This window comes from Atractosteus spatula, chromosome 4 (assembly GCF_055471065.1).
Source record: "Atractosteus spatula isolate fAtrSpa1 chromosome 4, fAtrSpa1.hap1, whole genome shotgun sequence".
Classification (NCBI taxonomy): Eukaryota; Metazoa; Chordata; class Actinopteri; order Semionotiformes; family Lepisosteidae; genus Atractosteus; species Atractosteus spatula.
In genome coordinates this window covers 5,334,401-5,360,086 of record NC_142709.1, presented here as the reverse complement: position 1 = coordinate 5,360,086, position 25,686 = coordinate 5,334,401, and the positions used below count along the sequence as shown (strand labels likewise).

Sequence of the window (25,686 nt, the reverse complement as noted above, 5' to 3'; positions counted from 1 at the left end):
GTTGTTGAATTCCATACCCGTGCTTCCTTCAGCTGGATAAGGACATTGAATGAATAAGGTAGTGAAAAAAAATCAACATGGGTTGAACGGATACCTGGCATTCCCAGTTTTAACCTACAGTATACAGCACTGCTAAAAAGTTCAAAAACATTACTTGTATGTCTTCAGTGATCAGTTGTTAAAACAATAAAGTTAATGAACTTTCGTGTAACATTCCATATAGTGCATGGTACTGTATCTGTACTGTTTTATACACGTATCTTTCAGGAAATGTACAAAACTGTTTAACATTTTTAACCTTTTGTCTACCTCTACATCAAGTACTAATTTCAAGTGAATTTACAACTGTCTTTCACATTTTTTCTCAAAATGCATGAAATGAAACTGTGTTATGAAACAAAATTTTAAAGCCGCCTATCAGAATTATGATTTTTTTGTAAGCTCAAGTGCTTATTCTTAGTTCCCCATTATACAAAACTCTTATTGTGTAACATACACATCATCAGATCATAACTGAAAACTACTGAATGTGCTTACTTTCACACCAACAGTACAGGTGGCCCCGCTATTTCAGCTCTAGAAAGTCATTACCCATAGTGAACCAATTTTTCACTATAAGAACAACATAAATATAGACGTTTAGGGACCATAAAAGTATAAACCTTTCACATGTGAGACTACAGTCATTGATGTTTTGCTTGTAGAGTGGGTAGTGTGGTTCTCCCAAGGTGAGGCAAATGTCCAAAGCTGGGTGGTCCATCGGGGACGAAGACAAACAGAATTAAAAACCGGATTGGGATCCGGTGGAGGGTGGGGTGGTACGGGAACCAATGTAGAGCCCAGAACAGAGTGAGCGTCTGGCTCTTATAGGGAGGCAGAAACCGGGAGCAGGTGCACAAAATCAACTCAGAAGTGAAAGAGCTGGAGAGCCCTTAATGGGGAGGGACTACAATCGTGACAAAGTCGACCCTGAAGTGACACAGCTGAAGTGACACACTATCAATATGATACACAGGCAAGAGCCTGCATAAAGCTTCTCCTCACCTGGCAGTCAGCGGCAGAGACATGAGGATGCTCTCTATTCTGGAGCCAGGGGTTGCTAGACCAAACTTGACTCCTCTGTCATAGACAAGGTTAAACCCCACATACCTGCAAAAAATAATCCAATTTGGTAATCATTCATTCAGAAGAAAGCTAGAATGACAGATGGGCATTATGCCCATCTAACTCATTTGGTAGTTAACAGCTAATCAGTTCAATTAGTCTCAACCTGCCTTTTCCAGAAGCCCTGGAATGCTGTGTGGTTAAACAAGATGGCTGGATGGGCTTGTTCCACACTCCCAAAACCTTTACATTTGTTTTTTTTTGCCACCTTTGCAGCAGAATGACTTGGGGGCACTTCAGTGCAGTCAGGGCCATGTAGACGTCCAGACGCCAGCAGAAAACACACAGGTGTGGTTACTTGTTCATGTGGGAAAGGGTTTCAGGAAAATAGTTTTTTTTAATTTACACTTAAGAGGAAAAAAGTGAGAAGGTGAAGCACTGATTAAAGGACATTTCTTTCCCAAGAAGGACCTATCAGGAGAAGATTTGCATGTTAGACAAGAAAGAGTTGTCAGATGTTGTTATTACTTTCCTATTACTGATAAATTATGCAAAGCAGACATGTCAAGTGTAATATTTCAATTATTCCAAATACTGAGAAAATACTATGGGTTTTAGTGAGCATGTTGTTTTTAAGTTTACAGTTACTAGGAGAAAATGAAACAACTGAAGTACTGAGAAAAGGGAAGTTTTCCCCCAAAAGGGTCTATCGTGACAAGGCTTAGATGTTAGACCAAACAGCTGTCAGATGTTGCTATTACTGACCTATTACTGTTAAACTATGCAAAGCAGAAACACGAAGGGAACTATTTCAGCTATTCCAAATAATGTAATTACTTCCCTACTTGAAGAATGTGTCATCATAACCTGCCTCACTGCCTCACTACCAGCTGCCTTGCTTGGCGTTATGGGCCCTCAGATGGGACTTTCACAACCAGCCAGGGGAAAGTTACTCCAGATGCAAGAGAACGATGTCACGTGTGCAAATACCAAGCAGAACCAACGGAACAGAGCGTCTTGCGTAATGGGACCCAACAGAAGTGAACACTGCAGGGCTCAGAGCTGCAAAAGCGCGCGAGAGGCTGGAGCAGCTATGTCCTCGGCCTGCTGCTCTCCTCCCCCGGCTCCTCACCTGCCTCGGCGCACCTGCTGCCAGCCCTTCTCCTCCGGGGTGAAGGTATCACCCAGGTGCTTCCGCACAATGGGCAGGTAGCAGGGCACCACGGTCTTCGCACAGCTCCTCACGAAGGCAAACACCTCCTCCTGGGAGGGGGAGTCCAGGTCATCAAAGAAGATCCCCCCGATCCCTCTCGTCTCCCCCCGGTGCTTGATGAAGAAGTATTCGTCACACCTGCAGCACAAGGCAAAGGAATGGCCACAAACCAGCTCTGAAGCCTCATTCGTCATTAAAGCAGTAATATTTGACAGCAGTTTACACAATGAGGCTGGATGAATGTATTCAGAGCAGGTGGAAATAGATCATTGTGAATGTGCGTCCAGGAACGTGTTGTTTTGAGTAAACCCTAGCTTCATCAGAATAATACATTGTGAAAAGGGAGATATAAGATTACTTTTCAGGGAACTTATCACATAATTCATACTTTTACAACCTTCTGCACCTTTTATAACCTGTCACATCAAGACATGCGATTCATTTACTGAAGTTGCAGGACAGCCGACTGTCCTCTATCAAACCATGACAATAGTTATTATGTTGTAGGTAGCCTTCTCCATTTAAAGAGAAAATGTTTTATGATTAATTTTTAAAAAAATGCGTGTAATAAAATGGTTTTGAAAGATTAAGAAAAAAAAGATTTTATCTATTACAAATTTAAGAAAACGATTCATATTTATCTCAAATGAGAAGTCTCAGTTTTCTGTTGATATACCATCAATAAAACTACTAAATGAGATGGAATACAGAACACTTTTACCCTTTATATTCCACTTCAGTGAAGGCAGTTTTGCCATTATGGAAAATTAAGTCCCTCTTGATCTCTGCAGGCTCATGACATAACTGGACACATTTTCACTACAAATGCACTGACCTTCAGTCTGAAAATGATTCTAAGCTAACATGTGAAAAGTTTCTAAGCTAACCACTAGTTGTTATTGGTCGTAACAGATAGTATAACACTCCACACCATCCAAGACAAAATAATTGATCAGCTACTTTCTGGCTGTAGGCTTTCTACCCCAAAAAACTTTACAGACAGAACATAAAGGTTATCTTCAAAAGAACTCTAACTTTCCACTTTATCTGTCAGATACAGGCTTCAGGGTCACACCCAAAGAGCCCAGCCAGCCCACACTGTGCCATCACCTCGTATCAGTCTAACAGTCTGCTGGTGAAAAGCCTCAACAGAATCAAGAGAGCACACTTAACCACCATCGAGATCTAGGAACTGCGCCACAGATGTACGCACCTATATGCTTTAAACAGTTCAGAGTGTACTCAAATTAATTTAAGGTCTACAACACACTGCATATGGGAACTGCTATTTTATTGACTGATAAGGTACAACGAGTGGGGAAGGTTTAACAGTTCTAATATCCAGCTTTGTTCCCCCCAGTGTTCACTGCACTGAGCTCAGGTTTGCAACATCACCATTTCTTTGCAACCTCTGCCTCAATTGAGTATGGGGTTACATGGAATAGTTACTCAATCTTAACATGAAAAGTCACATTTTCCCTACACTGAGACTGAGAAAAGACTGACTAAATCTAACCTTTCAACCTTTTAACCTAGCGTGTTAATTTTCAGAACTGTAGAAATACTGTTTTTTAAAGTCATTTTTTCTGTCCTCTCTTTCCAGCTTATTACTCCTTATTATTGTTAATTTAAAATATTTAAAATGTTATTTTGACTTTTCATGTTACAAAAGAGTGGTGTCTAGTGTTTGCAAATAGTTGAAAGCCTTGCAAAATACTTTTAGTTCCTTTGAAATTACTTCTATTTAATACAGTATACTGTATACAGTACATGTAAAGTTCTTTCTTTGAAAGTCTTTAATACAATAAACCATTAGTTAAAACAAAGAAATGTTAGAAAAAGTTACCAAATATTTCATTTTTCCATCAATGGGCTATATTTTAATCTCACATTTAGGAACACAGAACAATTCAAGACTCCTTCATTTCAATTATAACTAACAAATACAGTACATCTACATTAGTATCTCAATTCCTTCACTAAATAACCTATATGTAGATTATTTTGTTGTGTACTGCATATCTGAAACAAATACGCATACAGGACAGATTCTACATTTGTCTCTTAGTTAACTCAAGATTGAAAGTTCACAAATACAGGCTGCAACAAAACTGAATTGTTTAACTTGATCATTTTGTGCGATTTCAAGGGACCATAAAGGTTTGTGTGCTATAATATCTGGTTTAGGAATACGTATTATGATCTTGCTAACTACTAAAAGCAATAATACAAAAACGTTTAGGTGGCTTTTACTTAGTGACAGTTTTTCCGATTACCACTTGCTTGCTCATTAAAGTTTTTTGCCAACAAAAGATGTTTCTGCCATCGCCGACAGTAAATGACAACTCCCAGTAGTTCTCGGAAATATTTATTTTCATTTTTTGAGGTTTTTGCTTTTCTACTAAATGAGTGTTCGGAAATAGGGAAATCATGTCATTGGACAGACATACTGCCAGGTCATCATGTAACACAATGACAGCGAAAGAAGATACTTTGTTTTTGAGCCTTTTATTTTTTAAACTAGTTTAAATCTCTAGGTGAACTTTACTTTTTACCAAAACTCTATAAATTCAAGTTTGGGCTGATTTGCAATTTAGAATGTAATGAACCTTAAGAGAAAGAAATTTCAGGCACCTGAGTCGCTCTGCCACTAAAGACACTCAGTCACCCACCTGGTCAAATGTTATACTGTAGCTCAGATGTCCCCAGTGTGAGCTCTTGGAAAGACTATATCTGATTAGAACTATAAGAGATTAGAAAATGTAACTGACTGACAATGCCCAAGAGATCCTAAAGGGCTGATTGAGCCCTACTGGGATAGAGATGAGATTATTTGATTTAACTCTCTTGACTTAATCTCATTGTCATTCTGTAAGTATTCTGTAAGTAAGAATTCCATTGTACCAGTACCGGTTACATATGGCAATAAAGTTCAAGTTCAAGTTCAAGTTCAAGTTTGTTTCCTTAAAACATACCTCATACCTCATACTATACCTCAAAGAATGAAGTGCTTCCATTTTTGTCTTATTTCCGAGAACTACTGGGAGTTGGCTTTTCCTGAAGATCTGGGGTAAAGTTGGTGTCATTATTTAAATAGAAATGTGCAGGAGTAATTTTAAGTATGTCACCAGTAAATTTTTAATTAAATATAATGATAATAGGACTAAAGTAGTTACAGTATGTAATGTGAAATACAGAATGGTCAACTGATATTATTGTTATCGACTGACTCAGAAAACCCAGAAACAAGGTACTGTAGATTTATCTGTAAAATATTGCTGACACTTGGAAAACATGAACACACAGTAGTGTTGTTTGACTTCGGTATGTGAGGAAACCAGAAATTTCTACATGATTACTTGTAACGTATCTCTACCTTGAGTAAACATGTTGCTGTGCAGCCAAGTCTTAAAACTGGTGAGTCCACACTGGATGGGCATATATTAAAGAAAAATTAAAGATATTTCACTGTAACTAAAGTACAAAGAAACAGGACCTACAGTAGGGTGTACAGTAGAGAAGGGGTTAGAATGCAAGACAACAGTACAGAAACACTCTAGACTGAGACAGAACAATAAATCAGGGTTCACACATGCCAGAAGAATATTAGAGAAAATGGCTTCAGCTGTCAGTGAGCTAATTTCACCGTAACAGAGGTTATTTCACAAGCAAGGGGGTCTAATCGGAAACCAGGGCTTGAACAGCTATCTCAGATTGTGAAATGTCAAGTGGTGTATCATACATGAGCAGTGTAATCCATCTGCAGGTTCTGAGGCAAAACAAGCAAGTTTCACCATATCATAAAAGTAAGCTAGCTACAGGTCCGGAGGCAAAACTGATAAGTTTAATCAAAGCATGACATTATATTGTTATGTATTGATTGCTGTTGTATCAGGGATAGAAGTACAGCATGTTTTAACCCTGGCCAAACTGGATCAGCTTCTTGGTTAAGGGTAAGTAAAAGAGAAAGCAGAACTGCCCAGCTAAGGGAATTTGCACAGAGTGTGAAGACGTGTTTTTAGAAACGTTGTTTTTTTTTTCCAACTACTGTAAGTCAAGAGTTGAAAAAAACGAGTTGTTCTGTGTGTGAAAGCACCATCTCAAATTATCCTAAAAACTGATGGCACATATACAGTGTTTGTCCTGTGGAGGACGTATTTGAGGCAAAATTTCACATCATGTGACAAAGTGAACTGTCACTAATATTGCTTCCTTTCTTATTAGCAAGTTTTAGATGCCAAGCTTTGTGGTTGTTCTGCTGATTTACACAGTCACCACGTTTTCTCAGGCTTTGGGTGCATACAGAAGTGGGAGAGAGAGGCAGAGTAAGGGTACTGGATTAAGATGAATGAATACCAGAAGGCAGATACAGAGAAAAGGCAGCAACATACCCCCACTTTATTTTGTATTGGTTAGCAAGTTGTTTTATCAGGTTTATGGGTAAGGAAACTATTTTAAAGACTTGCTCCCAACTTCCTACTACAGGATCCAAAAGACGAAAAGGGCCTGCACTTTTAGTGTGTCATACATTCCCACACATTCAGTAAAACGGGACAAGACCGGCAGAGGTGGACACGTCTACTGCTGATGTTGAAGATGACTAGACCTTCTGTAAGTCATACAAAGAATCTTAGAATGACATTGGGTGTTGAATTGTACACAGACATAACACCTGTAGATTGTGCCAATCAGCTGTTATAATGTCTTCAAGGAAGCCTAGATACTGTAGGTACCACAATGTCCATGAATTATCACTTTATTTGACTATATATAAAAAAATTAAAATTTTATTGTTCTATCTCCACAGGACAACTGCATATATTGTATTTCAGGAAAGATGAGATGGTCATGCCCAAATCACGTTGATTTCACACGTATTTTTAGCTAATAAAACTAGTAATTCATCTCAATATTTCACACAAGGGTCTCCAGTAATTGATATCCATGCAGACTCACATTATAAAACTGAATTTTGATATCTTCTAAATAGGAAGAATTATAGGAAAACCTAACAGAAGCATGCACACAATTGCAGTGCAAGCAAAGGGCTGTTTCTTTCAAGCATTTTGCAGATTTTCCCAGAGTTCACAAACCTGTCACCTCAATGACCACGTGCCTGCAGCCAAATCACCCTGCAGCTCACAACTGGCAACCCACTGAAGCTAAGCAGGTGTGAGCCTTCCTGGATGTACTGTAGGAGACCTCCTGGGAAACAGTAAGGTTGCTGCTGGAAATGGTGTTAGTGGGGCCAGCAGGGGGCGCTCACCCTGCAGTCTATGTGGGTCCTAATGCCCCAATATAGTGACGGGGACACTATACTGTTAAAAGGTGCTGTCCCTTGGATGAGTTGTGAAATCGAGGTCCTGACTCTCTGTGGTCATTAAGAATTCCAGTGTGTTTCTTGAGAAGAGTAGGGGAGTAACCCTGGCATCCTGGCCAAATTTCCCATTGGCCCTTACCAATCATAGCCTCCTAATTATCCCCATCTCTTCATTACTCTGTTCCCCATTACCTGTAGTGAGCTTTGGGTGGAGTGTCCAGAAAAGCACTAATTAAGGGTAAGCAATTATTATTATTATTATTATTATTATTATGCCTGACAACGGTGGTGTTACTAACATCACAGAACACTGCTGACTGCGGCGGGACGCTCGTTTCTATGTTGGGGGAAATCACCATCTTTCACTTCGAGAACCTTCCCCCTGCCCCTCATTTGCTTCGGAAATTTCAGTGGTACCAAAAGCCAAGCCGAAGAACAGCGTGGACTGTCCGCTCTTGTGCCGTATCGATTTTCAAGACTCCCCAGATGGGTTTAGCCGCTGTTGTCATGGTGACTTAAACATACCGGAGACATAGGCGCTTCACACAGCTGTATCTGTCAAAGCGAGCAACCTGCTGTATATAACATCGCAGTTGGTGCACTGGTTACTTTTATTTTAGCACGCAGATAAACGTATCTAAGCAGCATAATAGTTTAAGGAGGGAGCTGCGTCAGCATGCGTAGGCTTCAAAGGAAAACGTACAGGTGTATTGCGTGTGTTCACACACGGAAGAAAGCTGCACAGCGGAAACGCTGTGTTACTTTTCTTCTGTTCTCAGCATGGAATAAACCATTACTTGTTCCTAAGCAACATTAATATTGTGTAAGCAAGGAAAATAGTATATGTTTGACGATAGTTTTATACTGTAACAAGTGTTCATACCGTTGTTGCAATCATATGGGTCTATCTTATTTTCTCTCCTACGAAAACTAGAAACGAACACTTAACGAATGACATAATTAAACAGAACACCGTGTCTTCTTTAAAGTAAGACGCCTCAGACGATTTCCCCTTTATCTTTGCATACGGCCACTTCTTATCATCTGCACCCCCTACCGCGGCGCACGGGCTTCTGGGTTTGTAGTTTAATTTCCCCAACAGGACGCCCCAGCAAAGGGGCGAAAGGGCAACACGGACTCCGTTTCCCATGATGCTGTGTGGTTGAACTTATCGCTGGGTCAACGCTGTTGCAACTAGTTTTGAAAAAGAAGTGGTACGCTGCGGGGGGTAGTAGGCAGTTCACGCTGCTCTGCGGTTTGGCTTTTGGTAACCCTGCAATTTAGTGGACGTTAGAGACAGTATGTCTGCCGTGCTTCTATTTGGGGTGAATAAGACGGGCCGCTCCGCAGGAAGGCTTTTCGTGTGTTTATATAAAGGCGAGAGGGCTGCGACCTCGCATGTGAAACCAGCTGTGCCGAATTACCCTCTCGGAACCATAGTTTCGCCGAAGGGTGTGTCGTCTTTCAGACACGGCACGGTGAGATGGTCCTCTAGTGTGGCAGGTAGGGAGGCAGGCAGGGGCTACGGAAAGAACGCGCTGGTGGCCGCCGGCGCCGCGGCGGTGGCCGGGCTCCTGGCCGGCGTGTGTCACTTCCAGCGGGCTGAGATGAAGTCCAAGCCCCGGGACGACGCGGCGGAGGGCGACATTCTGGAGAGGTGCAAGGGTTTCATGTCCGCGCCGGTGACGGACGTCAGGGACCTGCAGAGGAAGAAGGACGACATGACCACGAGGATGGAAATGCTGATCATGGAAACGCAAGCCGAGTTCTGCAAAGCGCTGGCCGAGGTGGACGGCGGCGCCTTCAAGGTGGACAGGTGGCACAGGAAAGAAGGTAAGTCGGGTGTTTTCTCAGGCGGGTGGCACAGGCTGGAGGGGGCTCCCCGGTCGCTGGGTGCTGTCTGCCTGCTCCCCGGTCGCTGGGTGCTGTCTGGGTGCTCTGACGCGGGGCTACGTGCAGTTCCTCATGTCAGTGAACATATGACTTTCATCGCGATGCCATGTCGTAACAGCCTTCCGCTAGCAGTCCTCGCAAGTGCACACCGGTAGGTGGGCGGGTGGGAATCTGAAACCTGAATGTACTGTATTGTAGTGCGCCCAGTTACATTGTACAGATTTACAGCGCGTACTGGTCCGGTCAAAACTTTGTCGCGTTACTTGTTTGTGTATCAGAAACGCCGCAGAACCTTCTTTATATTAATAAGAATAACGAACACTATTCAATTCAAAATGCTTTATTGCCATGACCAATTTGTAAAATCATTGTTGCCAAAGCAAAACAAATAAAATTAACATAAACCAAAAATCTATGGACATTTACAGACATTTACAATACGTTAACATATGGAGCATTATTGGGAGACAGACTCACTGTTCCTCAGGCTGTGACAGGAGATCACATACTGGGCTGCCAGTTCAACTGACTTCCCTCCTCCCTCTCCCGGCAGGATTGGGACCTGTGTGGGAATTCTGGGATAAGATTAGTAAATTTAGGGAAGAATGTTTCTCTAATCCCAAAATATTTGTTACAGTGCAGTAGGAAGTGCACCTCTGTCTCTATTTCTCCCCGCTGGCAGTGGGAGCACAGCCTGTCCTCTCTGGACATCCAGGTCTGCCTGTGTCGCCCAGTTTCTATGGCCAGGCTGTGGTCACTGATGCACTAAGCACTATGCCTGAGTGGAAAGCATTAACCCATCAGTATGCTGTATCGTCTGAACGACATCAACAATCGAAACATCACAGCAGTCCTGTTCTTGTTGCACATTAATAAACATAGAGCTTTTGAGGCTGTTGCCTTGATGTATGTTTTTTTCACGGCTCTAGGTGAATCACCTAAAGAATCAAGTTTTTGGAGAACGCTGTACATCTTTTGTGAAAATAAATAGTTCACTGCTTCCACTTTCCAAAGCTTAAACTGGCTAAAAAGTTCCCAAACTTGGATCGTAGGTGTGATAAGTGCAAGCAGAGGCCTGCTACTCTCCTCCACGTGCTGGTCTTGTCCGGCACTGAAGTCATTTTGGAAATCTATCTCCTTCAAAACTTTTAGATGTGCCCCTCAAGCCCTCTCCTCTTAATAGCTATCTTTGGTGTCCCTCATAATCCCATTTTATCTGATATTCAGTTAGGCACCCTGGCCTTTTCCACTTCGCTAGCGAGACGTTTGATTTTTTTAGTTTGCTTCATTGGAGCAAACCCGTTGTACCCACTTCCACTCGCTGGATAAGGGATGTGATGCACTTTCTCCACCTTGGGGGGGAAAAAAAGGTTTTCACCTCCATGGCTTAATTGCACATTTTTAATTCTGCCTGGCAGACGTTTTTAACTTTCTTTAAGAGCTCGCTGTTTGCTTCGGACATTTGAAAGACCTTGAGAACGGTGCCTTCCCTCTTCTGTCCTTTCACTTTTTTTTCTCTTTTTCTCTATTTCATAGCTCTGGTTTCTCCTCCTCCTCTGGTGCTCTTCACCTTCCTTCCTCTTTTTATATTAATGTTGGATTTTTACAGTTTGTTTAGGTGCCGAGCCTGGCATACCATGATGCGTGTTCACATTTGTTGCATCGTCACGTGTGCCGTGTAATGTTCTTTTTCTTCTCCGAAGATCCAATCAACAGGCCGAGCAGAAAAATAAGAAGATTCTACTCTTACTGTCTAGAATCGTTTTTTAAATGAATTCTGTCATGCTTGAACATAAAGAAATGCACCTCCGTTTATAAAATAAAGGAAATAAGGTTTACAGGTCGAAAATGCATTTACAGCACACATGCAGTACGTGCCGTGTTTACAACGGCAGGTGTTCTGAACGCGTGTCCGCACCGGGACGCGAGAGCGGACGAGTCACGCAACGGTGTTTCCTGTCCTCAGGCGGCGGCGGGGTGAGCTGTGTGCTGCAGGACAGCAGGGTGTTCGAGAAGGCTGGGGTGAATGTGTCCGTGGTGTCCGGACACCTGACGGAGGAGGCAGCCAAGCAGATGAGGAGCAGGGGGAAGGTTCTCAAAGGGAAAGATGGTAATGTCGCAATGTCGGGCACGTGGTCATTGAGGCGACAGGTTTGCAAACTCTGGGAGCTTGAAGGAAACAGCCTTTTGCTTCCACTGCAAGTATGTGCGTGCTTCTGTTAGGCTTTCCTGTAATTCTGCCTGTTTAGAGGAGCTCAAAATTCAGTTTCATAATGAGAGTGCCCATTGCAGGAATTTGTTGTGTAAAGTATGGAGATGTGTTACTAGTTTTACCAGCAAACAAAAAATGAAATCAACATGATGCATGTCCTGTGGAGAAAGAAGAAATCCAAATGCACAGTAAAATAAAGTGATAAAGTGGTAATTCTTGAACATTGTCAGCTTCCTTGAAGACATTATCAAAGCTGATCAAAGCTGAAAGCAGATGTTTTATCTGTACTACAACGCAACACATCCAATCTTTGTATCATTTTAAAGCTTTTTGTATGACTTGTAGAGGGTCAGGTCACATCTTCAACATCAGCAATAGCGGTGTCCGCCTTTGCCAGTCTTATCCTGTTTTACTGCATGTAGAGGTATGTAGGCTTCTCTAATGTAGGGCTTGTGGATTGTAAGGCATTAGGCTAACTTGTCAAATAGTTTTTTCATTAAATATGGACTCATTAATATGAGGTTTTGCCTGAAGTACTTCCTCCACAGGACAAATATGTGCCATCAATTTTCAGAACAATTTGAGATGGTTTTTCACATAAAAAACATTTTTTTTTCCAATTCTTGTATTTTTTTTTTCCTAAAAGCAAGGTTTTCTTCATACTCTTTGCAGATTCCCTTAGTGAGCTTTTGTACTGTTGCGTAACTCCCAATATCTTTCACTGCCACCTAACGTTGGAAAGGGGATACTGCAGCCTCGGTTTCCCACTGATTCACAGAAAATAAACATCACACAGGGCTTTGATACAGGCAGGCAGGCTTCTCTAACCCACCTGTCCATCCAGCCATTCAATTTGTGAAACCCTGTAAGCTCTGGATGCTCAACACCTACTGGAAGAGAGGCAGGTCAGAGGTCACTGTTTCACTGGGAATCGAGAGACACAAGCAGGGCTGCTGTTGTGCACTACCTCTTGGGCCATCCATGTCAGTGCTACCAGGTTGGAGTGAGCACCTTCATAGGTTGACACACTTGGCGGACACCCGTCTTAAATGTTTGATGGTTTAGTTGTCAGCTTATTTCTGGCACCAAGACTGCACTTTTTGTTAAACTTCTCAAAGAATGTGTAATGCTGTTTGCAACCCAAAAACTGCTCATTAATATATGTCATGTTTTTTGCCAAGACCGTGATCAGCTGTATTTAATTTCACATTTCAGGAAAGCTGCCATTCTGCGCCATGGGAGTCAGCTCAGTTATCCATCCTAAAAACCCCCATATTCCTACGGTGCACTTCAACTACAGATACTTTGAAATCGAAGAGGCTGATGGTAAGTGTCCACAGATCTGGTCAGCACGATGCAGTATGGGTATGGTTTCGTTCCACCCTTTGCCAAGTGTCGGAGTGAGCCGTCAGAAACGTTCTGTCTGTGAACTGGCAGTGCCCCAGTGCAATTTACCAGTTTCCAAGTCACTGTTTTCAGTTTAAACGGTGTATTATTTTGATTGGAAGAAGACAATGGATCACGCTGCATGAAAGCCATTGTTTGGCCAAACTGCCTTTCTGATATTCAGCTTCTTTTTTGGTTTTGCTGCTTTCTCTTCTGTGTTTCTAGATTTTCTTTCCATACTGAATAGTTCTTCATGAACGTGTTTTGGTCATTTTTGGCTTTAGAAGAGAATGAGTATTGTACCATGTCATGTACTCATTGAAAAAGCATTATAGTTCAGCAACAATTTACATTGTATGCATTTTCTTTATGATTGGAATAGATCTATTTCACCTGAGTGAGGCCCTCAACAGTTTTACAGCTGCTGTTTGTGTCATACCAGCACATTTTGTGAACTGCATCTGGTCTTGCCTGATGTTCTTATCTGAAAGGAAGGGTAGAACTGTTTATCAGATCTGTTTTGACCAGTGCCAGAAGAGAGCCCTGTTAGGAAATGGGCTCTGGTTTGCGTTTTGTTGACTTGTTGGCAGATCCTCTCAAGGGGGTAGTGTGTTCAAGAGGACAGATATGAACGAAGACCCTATTTTTCTTTCAGGAAAGTAATTAATCAGCTCCGGCTATGTTTCAGGCCTTAAATCTGCATCCTTCAGCAGTTCTACTTTCTCTGTTACTATTACATTGAACTTAACAGCTGGTCCTGTTTGGCCAGAGACAGGTATAAAACCTGCTGTACTTCTGCCCCTGACACGGGAGCAATCAATATCGTGCTTTGATTATACATATTACTTTAGCCTCAGGACCTGTACAGATGCAGCCATTCAAAATGCGCGGGCGATACCGCATTATTTTCCGGTACGCTGTACGCAGTCTACCGCAAGCTACCGGTAAATACCGCGAGTTACCGGTAAATACCGCTAGCAAAATAATAGTATCCGGAATTTCCGCAAGGTGGAGCTAATAAAGCTCAACCTCTCATGTTTGAGCTGTAGCCATCAAAGTCTTTAACGAAGATATTAATAATAGTATTAATAATAAATGACCTTGGACAAGCTGTAAACTCAAAGTATTGCCCTGGTCCACATTCTTTTTTTCATTGACCGTCTTTGTAAAAGTAACGCCACAGCATTTCGCAATCACGCATTTTTTTCCAATCATGCAAAGTACAGTGATTCACCATGCCTTTCACATGCTCATAAAAGAGATTGATTTAGGGACATAAACATATTACCGTATGCAAACTGTACTGTATACAGTATGTATATGTATATTTAATGTCTTAACTGTGCCCGTTTAAGTATTGAATATTCATATCTAATTTTACCACTGAAGGGAAATCTTAGTAGCTGAGCATAAAAACAATAGGAGCATACTGCAACGCGTGTGAAGGCCATAAACGATATTAATTTTGGAACATAAACATACAGTATATGGCTGGTCTCGGTACTTTAAAGAAAACATACACGAAACATGGTTTCATTATGACCAGAATCTTGAGATATTTTTAACTTGATTTACAGTATTTGAGAGGTATGTCTTAACACCGATACTACAGTGCTTAAGTACTACTCACGTATATGTTTCTAGGTTTATATTATGCATTTCATACGGTCAAATTACTTTTGAGCAACTAATAAGAAGCGCGAAACGGTATGCGTTTTACTTTCGTTTCGTGCTGGGACCCGTGGATTGATTAGAGATATCAAGTACATACAAGTCATTTTTTAAATGTTGTAGTTCGTCTTGAAAAAATGTTACGAGTACATCATCTATCAACAATTACACAGGTTCTGTTTCCATATTGCGGATTTTGGTTACGTAATATTATTTTCTAGATTTCACGTTGTGAATATATGATTTGGGCAAACAGAGCCGCAAAGAAGTACATTATGGGTTGTTGTTTTTTTTTGCAGTTTTATCTAGAACAAGCGATGCTTAAACCTTTGTCTGATTCTTGTGAAACTATCCACACGACAGTTACAGTACCTAGGAGTTGACTTCAGTGATGTCACTGATGGGATGTTTCTAAAAATCCATCCTCTGTAAAACGTCTTCTCTAGTTGTCCTGCATATGTATTCGCTAATGAAGCTGTGTGTTCTGAGCCTGGATCTCTACATTTCTGTATGAACCACCTTAGAGGGCTAAAGACAGCTTGTGTTTAAATTGAGTGTAAGGCAATTTATGCTTCTAAAGTCATGGTCAGCATTTTTGTACTGTGCTGTAAACTTGTTCTGTGCCTAGTCACATTATTTTATAGCGTTTTCATAGCGTTATCAAATCTGGTGGCGCTGTGTTAGTTTCCTGACTCCCATGTCACATGGTCTGTGATTGTAACCTGTAATACCGGTTTAATTCGTCACAGCCAGCACTCCGGTTGTAAAGTAGAAGCAGGCGAGATTTCCAGCGAAAAACACCTCCCCCTTCTTCAGGTGTGAGGGTCTTCTGCTCAGAATGAAACGCTAAAATGTAATGTAGGCTCTGAATGGGTTCTGACTTGCTTTAACAAAATATGTTTACAAATCCTTTCACCTGGCATTTTCGTAGTTAGAAATTATGGAACGCTCTGTTAAAAGCAAGGGAGTTTTTATGTCCGTTGCAGTTCTTTTGCAACATGAATATAATTATATCGTTATTAATTTCTTGAGATACGCGATTCCATATTATATTCCCTTTTAATCAAATTCTAAAAGTATGCTTGTTGACTCCGGTATCGCGTTAGTTAAAGACTTCGATGCTTAAAATGTTTAGGAGAAATGGAATACTGGTGTGTATGTTTTCTTTAAAGTACCGAGACCAGCCATATACTGTATGTTTAAGTTCCAAAATTAATATCGTTTATGGACTTCACACGCGTTGCAGTATGCTCCTATTCTTTTTATGCTCAGGCACTAAGTAAAAGGAGATGCTTCATATTGCTTGACTAATTTTAAAAACTAAGTTAGAAATGCAGACGCTCCCTCGGTGCGCTGCTCTGGTGCGCCGGCTCTTACACAGTGCCTGTCTGCCGTAAGCGTTACAATATACATACCCAACACTGCTTGTACCCATCTGTCATGCAAATAAAACACCTTGAATTGAATTGAATTGAGGGGAGAGGGGGGAATACTAAAGGCAATACTGGCTCAATACCCTCGATGGGCTTTGACGTGCTAATGCGTTGGTTTAACAGTCCGGGTGTGGCAGGCTTCCAATGTCAACTCGACTCGATTGGAAGACAATGAACGTATTTTGTGATATTTAGAAATATAAATTTGTTTGGTGCGAGTGAGGTTTTATTTAATCTCTGACCAAGGGAAACGTTTCATTTTTTCAAAGAAATGTTTGTTAAAAAATAAAGTCATAGTTCTATGGGATTCAATCACAGACCATGTGACAAGGGAGTCAGGAAACTACTCTAACACACAGCGCCACCGGATTTAATAACGCAATAAAAACGCTATAAAATAATGTGACTAGGCACAGAAAAAGTTTACAGCACAGTACAATAATAAATGCTGACCATGACTTTAGAAGCATAAATTACCTTACACTCAATTTAAACACAAGCTGTCTTTCTGTATGAACCTCTAAGCTGGTTCATACAGAAAATGTAGAAATGCATTAGCCTGATTATGATTAAAAAACACATAATTAAACACGCGTTTGCGATTTAAATCAGAACACGATTTAAATCAATATAAATGTTTATATTGTAACGCATACTGTCCAGCCTCCATTTCTCTATAAAAATTTACTCTGTTGCACACACACACACAATAGAAGGAGGAACCGCTGTCAGAAGGGAAGATATGTTCAAAATATCGCAAATATCGTTCATGTTGCGATATTTTGAAATATAAAAGTCAATTTATTGTCCATAATATCGCTATTCTATTTTTTCGAAGAAATGTTTGTTAAAAGAAAAGTCCGGCACCAGCTGGATTCGATCACACAACCTCCCAGTTGCTAGTCACGCACCTAGACCAGTCGGCTAGAAGACAGCTCGCATGAACAGGCAGGCGAAAAAGCCCTACACAGCCCTGTCGCAGCACACGAATACCGTTATTAAATTCTTTAGATACGCGATTCCATATTATATTCCCTTTTAATCAAATTCTAAAAGTATGCTTGTTGACTCCGGTATCATGTTAGTTAAAGACTTCAAAGCTTAAAATGTTTAGGGAGAAATGGAATACTGGTGTGTATTTTTTTCTTTAAAGTACCAAGACCAGCTACAGTATATACTGTATGTTTATGTTCCAAAATTAATATCGTTTATGGCCTTCACACGCGTTACAGTATGCTCCTATTCTTTTTATGCTCAGCTACTAAGATTTCCCTTCAGTGGTAAAATTCAATATCTACAACGGGCACAGCAAAGACGTTTTTACTGTAAGTCTTTCTACGACAGACCAACGGACCACGAGTGCCCCTGTCGGTCAACCAATCACGTACTGCGGTGCCACGCGTCATCTTGCGTCATACTGAGCGACGTCACCTGCGGTACGTGTCTGTGACGCGCACTTTGAATGGCTGCATCTGTAGCTAGTTCGTTTTGTACGCTTCTTTGAAAATTGCTAGTTTCGCCTCGGGATCCGTAACAGGTTTTGCTTTTGCACTTTGTTGAATCTTGGTACTGTAGTGTCGCCTCTGAACCAGTAGATGGATTACACTGCTTGTGTATGTTACACCGCCTGAGGTTTCACAATGAGACTTAACTGGTCAAGCCCTGGTTTTGGATTAGACCCCCTTCCTTTTGAGTTTAGCTCTTTTACAGTGAAAGTGGCTCACTGACAGCTGAAGCCATTTTCTCTAATATTCTCCTGATGAGTGTGAACCCTGATTTATTGCTCTGTCTCTAGAGTGTTTCTATACTGCTGTCTAGCATTCTATCCCAGTATCTGCGCCCTAGATCTTGTTTCTTTGTTAAGGTGCTCTATTTAGCCTATTTAATATTCATTCAAACCTTTAGTTATAGTGAAATGTTTTTCTTTATTATATGTCCCTCCAGTCTGGGTTTGCCAGTTTTAAGACTTGGCTGCCCAGCAACATGTCTACTCGAGGTAGAGATAGGTTGCAAGCAATCATGTAGAAATTTCTTATTTCCTCACATACTGAAGTCAAACAGCACTATGTTCATGTTTTCCAACCGTAATGTAAAGAATTGCCAATGATATCTTGCACATAAATCTATAGTGTTTGAGGAAATTATATGTAAGGAAATAATTAACCGAAAACTCAAGAGAGTTAGATGAGATAATCTCCTCTGTAGGGCTCAGTCAGACATTTGGGACCTCCTAGGAATTGTCAGACGATTTTGTTTTTTAATCTCGAACTAACTACTTCTCAGCTGTAGCATTTGAGCAGGTGGGTGACTGAATGTCTTTAGTGGCAGAGCAACTCAGGTACTTGAAATTTCTTTCTTGTAATGTTCAGTAAATTCTAAATCGCAAATCAGCCCAAACATGAATCTATCAATCTTTAAAAAAAAATGTTGATAAAATAAGAGAGGAAGACAAAGATTTTTTTTCGCTGTAGTTGTTACCTAATGACCAGTCGAATTACATGGTTTCCCTTTTTCTGAACACTCATGCAGTAGAAAATAAAAACCTCAAAGAATGAATTGCTTCCGTTTTTTTCCTATTTCCAAGAACTACTAGGGGTTGGCATTTTCTGTAGATCTGTGGTAACGTGGGTGTAACTATTTAAACAGATATGTAATGAAGTAATTTCAAGTATGTCACCAGTAAGATTTATAATTAACTACCTAAGGCAGTCATGTAACCCGAAATACAGAATGGGCAGCTGATATTATTGCGATTGGTTGACCTAGGTACGCAGTACTCTAGATTTATTTATAAAGTTGATACTGGAAAAACATGAACATATTGTTGTTTGTCTTCAGTATGTGAGAAAATCGGAGAACCCACTAGTTTAAAATGCCTCAGTCTCCTGGCCTCCCTCCAGATAATTAGTTTAACCTTATTAAAAAAGGGATAAAATAGAAAGCTAGAATGTCATGAAGCTCTTCGATCATGTGAACAGCATGAGGTAAAAGCCTTGTAATCCAAAGCAGTAGGCTGTCATTGGTTTTTTTTAAGTGAAATAATCAATCTTATTTGTGCAAAATGAAATTTTTGACAGCTTGTTTGCAGGTGAGATAGTGATTAAGACAAAAGATCTTAATTTTCACTGTCTATGAAATTCCTATTATGTAGTAAATAAGATGCTTGATTTTTTCCAGTTTTTCTAGAGGAAGCATTGTTACCATGAGGTGTTTTATGAACATGACCACATTAACAAAACATTCAAAAGTATTTACAATACAGAGTAATTTTAATAACAATTGTATACATTAAAAATGAGTGAAATATTGTGTATTAAGCCTTTGACACACAAAGAATCTGACAAAACGTGGCTGGCAAATTTCTGCTTAAATTGACAATTCAAATAAGAAGAAAACAGTTTATTCTCAAGCAAAGCAGAATAAGATGTGGGAGCAACTGCGTATTTCTCTTTTAAGGTCAAGTTGAAACTGAAAAGAATGTAAAACTGTGTTTTGTGTATAACTACAATCGAAAAATACTTTAAGAGTTAGTGGATGTAAGTGGAATGAAATTAAATTCAATTCTGACTGTTTTGAGTGACTGATATTCAGTTAATTTTAACTTCCAGAAGCCCTAAAGCTTTCAGTCTAGGGTCCCAACTAAATGACAATGAAAGATCCATCATTCCTGTTTAGAAGACTAATCCTGGTGCCCTGGCTAAATTCCACTCTCTGTACTTTGTGATGAAAGCCTTCATAAAAATGCCAGCAATTACAAAAACTAATTGAGGTTTTTGATGATCTTAAGAAGTGAAATGAAGTCAAAATGTGTTACATCAGTATGTATTTCTCGTATTAAAGTATTAAGTTCGGGGGATGCTCCGGATTCACGCTTTCCTGAACAGTTGTTGATTATTGTGCTGCTGCTTTATCTCTCAGGCACGAAGCAGTGGTGGTTTGGAGGTGGCACTGACCTGACGCCTGTGTATCTTGACAAGGAAGATGCAGTACATTTTCACAACACCCTGAAGGAGGCATGTGACAAACACAACTCAAAGCACTATCCAGACTTCAAGAAATGGTATACAAAACTAGATGTGAATATTTTTTTCCTTTGTGTAGTCTTGTCTTCTCATGAGGTCCAAAGAATTTTAGAAATGCTTTAGTTGCCAAAACGTCAATGAGTGAGTGAGCATTTACCAGAAACTGGCACTAAGTAAGACAAACCTAAACTTTTTTTGTGCTATTGCATTAAGTAGTTGGAGATATTTGTATCCTTATTTCTGAAACATATATTAGAGCACATAAAACTTAATGGTCCCTTGAAATTGCATTAAATGATCAAATCAAACAATTCATTTTTGGCACAGACTGTTTGTGACCTGTCAATCTTGAGTAAACTTAAAGACAAATGTGATTTAGTCCTGTATACATAGTATTTCAGATATGCAATACACAAATAAACTACATATAAATATATAAATTAAATAAACTACATATAATTTAGTGAAGGTACTGTGATACAAATGAAGGTGTATTTGTTCATTGTAATGAAAATCAAAAAGGGTTGAATAGTTTTGTGTCCCTATGTGAGAGATTAAAATATAACTTATTGGCTGAAACATTGAATATGTTGCAACCTTTTCTAACATTTCTTTATGTTTTGATTAATGGTTTATTGATGTTTTAGGGAAGGACCTGTCATTTTCTATTTAAAGCAATTACATATAAGCATTTCTTTACAGGAAGGAAAAGTATTTTGAAAGACTGAAACATTAACATACTAACGTGAAAAGTTAGATTTAGTCAGTTAGATTTCAGGGTTGAATATGTATTTCTCAGTCTCAGTGTAGGGAAAATGTGACTTTTCATGTTAAGATTGAGTAACTATTCCATGTAACCCCATACTCAATTGAGGCAGAGGTTGCAAAGAAATGGTGATGTTGCAAACCTGAGCTCAGTGCAGTGAACACTGGGGGGAACAAAGCTGGATATTAGAACTGTTAAACCTTCCCCACTCGTCGTACCTTATCAGTCAATAAAATAGCAGTTCCCATATGCAGTGTGTTGTAGACCTTAAATTAATTTGAGTACACTCTGAACTGTTTAAAGCATATAGGTGTGTACATCTGTGGTGCAGTTCCTAGATCTCGACGGTGGTTAAGTGTGCTCTCTTGATTCTGTTGAGGCTTTTCACCAGCAGACTGTTAGACTGATATGAGGTGATGGCACAGTGTGGGCTGGCTGGGCTCTTTGGGTGTGACCCTGAAGCCTGTATCTGACAGATAAAGTGGAAAGTTAGAGTTCTTTTGAAGATAATCTTTATGTTCTGTCTGTACAGTTTTTTGGGGTAGAAAGCCTACAGCCAGAAAGTAGCTGATCAATTATTTTGTCTTGGATGGTGTGGAGTGTTATACTATCTGTTACGACCAATAACAACTAGTGGTTAGCTTAGAAACTTTTCACATGTTAGCTTAGAATCATTTTCAGACTGAAGGTCAGTGCATTTGTAGTGAAAATGTGTCCAGTTATGTCATGAGCCTGCAGAGATCAAGAGGGACTTAATTTTCCATAATGGCAAAACTGCCTTCACTGAAGTGGAATATAAAGGGTAAAAGTGTTCTGTATTCCATCTCATTTAGTAGTTTTATTGATGGTATATCAACAGAAAACTGAGACTTCTCATTTGAGATAAATATGAATCGTTTTCTTAAATTTGTAATAGATCAATTCTTTTTTTTCTTAATCTTTCAAAGCCATTTTATTACAGGCATTTAAAAAAAAGTCATAAAACTTTCCTCTGTAAATGGAGAAGGCTACCTACAACATAATAACTATTGTCATGGTTTGATAGAGGACAGTCGGTTGTCCTGCAATTTCAGTAAATGAATCGCATGTCTTGATGTGACAGGTTATAAAAGGTGCAGAAGGTTGTAAAAGTATGAATTATGTGATATGTTCCCTGAAAAGTAATCTTATATCTCCCTTTTCACAATGTATTATTCTGATGAAGCTAGGGTTTACTCAAAACAACACGTTCCTGGACGCACATTCACAATGATCTATTTCCACCTGCTCTGAATACATTCATCCAGCCTCATTGTGTAAACCGCTGTCAAATATTACTGCTTTAATGACGAATGAGGCTTCAGAGCTGGTTTGTGGCCATTCCTTTGCCTTGTGCTGCAGGTGTGACGAATACTTCTTCATCAAGCACCGGGGGGAGACGAGAGGGATCGGGGGGATCTTCTTTGATGACCTGGACTCCCCCTCCCAGGAGGAGGTGTTTGCCTTCGTGAGGAGCTGTGCGAAGACCGTGGTGCCCTGCTACCTGCCCATCGTGCGGAAGCACCTGGGCGATACCTTCACCCCGGAGGAGAAGGGCTGGCAGCAGGTGCGCCGAGGCAGGTGAGGAGCCGGGGGAGGAGAGCAGCAGGCCGAGGACACAGCTGCTCCAGCCTCTCGCTCGCTTTTGCAGCTCTGAGCCCTGCAGTGTTCACTTCTGTTGGGTCCCGTTACGCAAGACGCTCTGTTCCGTTGGTTCTGCTTGGTATTTGCACACGTGACATCGTTCTCTTGCATCTGGAGTAACTTTCCCCTGGCTGGTTGTGAAAGTCCCATCCGAGGGCCCATAACACCAAGCAAGGCAGCTGGAAGTGAGGCAGGTTATGATGACACATTCTTCAAGTAGGGAAGTAATTACATTATTTGGAATAGCTGAAATAGTTCCCTTCGTGTTTCTGCTTTGCATAGTTTAACAGTAATAGGTCAGTAATAGCAACATCTGACAGCTGTTTGGTCTAACATCTAAGCCTTGTCCCCTTTTGGGGGAAAACTTCCCTTTTCTCAGTACTTCAGTTGTTTCATTTTCTCCTAGTAACTGTAAACTTAAAAACAACATTCTCACTAAAACCCATAGTATTTTCTCAGTATTTGGAATAATTGAAATATTACACTTGACATGTCTGCTTTGCATAATTTATCAGTAATAGGAAAGTAATAACAACATCTGACAACTCTTTCTTGTCTAACATGCAAATCTTCTCCTGATAGGTCCTTCTTGGGAAAGAAATGTCCTTTAATCAGTGCTTCACCTTCTCACTTTTTTCCTCTTAAGTGTAAATTAAAAAAAAAACAATTTCCCTGAAACCCTTTCCCACATGAACAAGTAACCACACCTGTGTGTTTTCTGCTGGCGTCTGGACGTCTACATGGCCCTGACTGCACTGAAGTGCCCCCCAAGTCATTCTGCTGCAAAGGTGGCAAAAAAAACAAATGTAAAGGTTTTGGGAGTGTGGAACAAGCCCATCCAGCCATCTTGTTTAACCACACAGCATTACAGGGCTTCTGGAAAAGGCATTCTAGCTTTCTTCTGAATGAATGATTACCAAATTGGATTATTTTTTGCAGGTATGTGGAGTTTAACCTTGTCTATGACAGAGGAGTCAAGTTTGGTCTAGCAACCCCTGGCTCCAGAATAGAGAGCATCCTCATGTCTCTGCCGCTGACTGCCAGGTGAGGAGAAGCTATATGCAGGCACCTGCTTATCATATTGATAGTGTGTCAGTTCACCTGTGAATGTAGGGTCGACGTGACCAGAATTGAAATACTGTAGTTGAGATCTTGTGAATGTTATTACTGCAGTTAGTCTTACTACTGTTGTTGTGTGAAAGGCTTTGAAATTAAAATGAAAGAGTAAGGAAGAGACAGGACAATTGTAATATTGTCATCTAGACTTGATTAAGTCTGCACAGCAATGCATCTGCAAAATTAAAGTGCTTAATAATTTCGCTCAATTTTGGTGGCCCAGAAATGTGTTAATCACAACAAAATAAATGCCCGAAGCCTTCTTGTCTGTACAAGAGCATAAGGTTCTAAAGGAGAGGGGGCCATATGGGACATCCAGCTTGTTCCATGGCTGTAGTTGATTGGTCTTACTGGTAAGAGAGAATGCATTCTATTGAGAAAGCGGAGCTTCCCTGTGTCTCTGAGTGGCCTCCTTGTCCGAGAGCAGGTTGAGCTTCGTGATCTCTGTGACCGGGAAGGCCCATGCAGTGGGATATCGCTCAGGGCAGGCTGGCATTAATCAGTCAGGGCTCTTCCAGCTCTCTGCAGCACAGCAGCGCCTGTCTGCTACTTCGCTCTGCCCTGTGCGCTGTCCCATGAAAAGCAAATATTGGCTACACCAAATCAGGCTGGCAGAACAAAAACAATTGCCCGTTTTAGACTAAAACAAAAAGGAAAGGAAGAGATTCATTTATAATATGTACCAGGGTTTGTTGGAATCCTTTAACAATCTCAATGTATTCTGAGGAATATACTCGCCTCTGACTGTCTGCTGAACTCTTCTTGCTTTCCCCGCAGGTGGGAGTACATGCACGAGCCTCGTAAGGGCTCCAGGGAAGCGGAAATGCTGGATGTGCTGCGGAATCCGAAGAACTGGGTCCACTGATCGGAGGGAGACGGAAAATTTCCCAGGCTCCTCTGCTTCCCTTGTCAAACTGCAGTCCGCCCATATTCCCAAAGATCTTTTGGAACAGCAATCTTTTACGTGACAGGAATGAGAGCCAAGCAGCAACACGGCTGGAGAAGACCTAGGCCAAGAAAAACTATACTAATGGCTTAGAACTATTTTTATAATTATGTGTACAAGATTATACTTTTATTAAGCCTTTGATTACAGCAAGCTGTGCAATGTGAAAAACTAACTGCCTGTGCCTGTTTGGAGAGCTGTGTGACGCAATGTTGTTGCCGTGCCTGGCTATAGTCTGTGTCCCGTTCTTCATGTTGTATGTGGTTTTCCTCTGCTGGTGTTAAACTTTAGCACAGCGGAGTATAAAAGCTGATGACAAACTACATGAGTATAAGAGAACAGCAGTATGGAAGTAATTTGCCTAATGTTTTGTACAAAGAAAGGAAATTTAATTTTGATAGCTGTCTGATTATTGCAAAAAATGCCAAATGTGTGAGCAAAATAAAATGCAATCTTTCAGGTTAAATTTATTTTGCTTTTATTTACCAGTCTTTTTCAACCAAGTTTTTCTTTTTTTTTGGCAAGTTTTGGAAAGTACCATGTGATCTCCTTAAATCCCTGTACTGTATGTGTTGTCTTCGGTGTGCCTTAACTAGAATGTAAAACCTTAAACATTTTGTTAATTGCTTATCTCCTAGAAACATTTTCTTTCATTTTCCTCTCCTGTCTTAAAATATCAGATTTTAAACTGTGATTTAGTACATAAACACCATTAAAACATCACTTTTTCAATTAAGTTGGCTGGTAGACTGGTATTTTCATTGTAAGTGGAATATTACTGTATGCGCAGTTACTATTTAGTATAATTCTGAGAAATAGAAGAGAATGTGTAGACCTTAAGCAAACATTTCCTTTTAAATTCCTTTTAAATTGTAAGAATCTTTAAAGATGAATTATTTCATAAGTTTAAAATTATTAAGTGATTTCCACAGTCTCTTGATC

The 25,686-nt window shown here is 40.4% G+C and overlaps 2 protein-coding genes across 3 annotated transcripts; one reads left to right on the top strand and one right to left on the bottom strand.

The window, feature by feature from the left end:
- Positions 1-1,040: 1,040 nt before the first annotated feature.
- On the bottom strand, positions 1,041-8,030 carry LOC148835684 (oxygen-dependent coproporphyrinogen-III oxidase, mitochondrial-like). Of its 2 annotated transcripts, XM_088914959.1 has the most exons (3): positions 7,942-8,030; positions 2,237-2,455; positions 1,041-1,149 (listed from the first exon to the last, which is right to left on the bottom strand). In XM_088914959.1, exons 1-3 carry the CDS (start codon positions 8,028-8,030, stop codon positions 1,041-1,043), a joined length of 417 nt encoding a protein of 138 aa, XP_088771085.1. The 2 variants fall into 2 exon arrangements, 1 of the variants encoding a protein (XP_088771085.1); XR_016091013.1 differs by lacking the exons at positions 2,237-2,455; positions 7,942-8,030 and adding an exon at positions 1,275-1,625 and having other exon boundaries at positions 1,085-1,149.
- A 776-nt stretch (positions 8,031-8,806) lies between these two features.
- LOC148835683 (oxygen-dependent coproporphyrinogen-III oxidase, mitochondrial-like) lies at positions 8,807-25,480 on the top strand. The gene is made up of 7 exons (XM_088913202.1): positions 8,807-9,470; positions 11,497-11,640; positions 12,958-13,068; positions 20,151-20,292; positions 22,401-22,619; positions 23,622-23,726; positions 24,576-25,480. The coding sequence occupies exons 1-7, from the start codon at positions 8,939-8,941 to the stop codon at positions 24,661-24,663; spliced, it is 1,341 nt and encodes a 446-aa protein (XP_088769328.1). The 5' UTR covers positions 8,807-8,938; the 3' UTR covers positions 24,664-25,480.
- Positions 25,481-25,686: the final 206 nt, after the last annotated feature.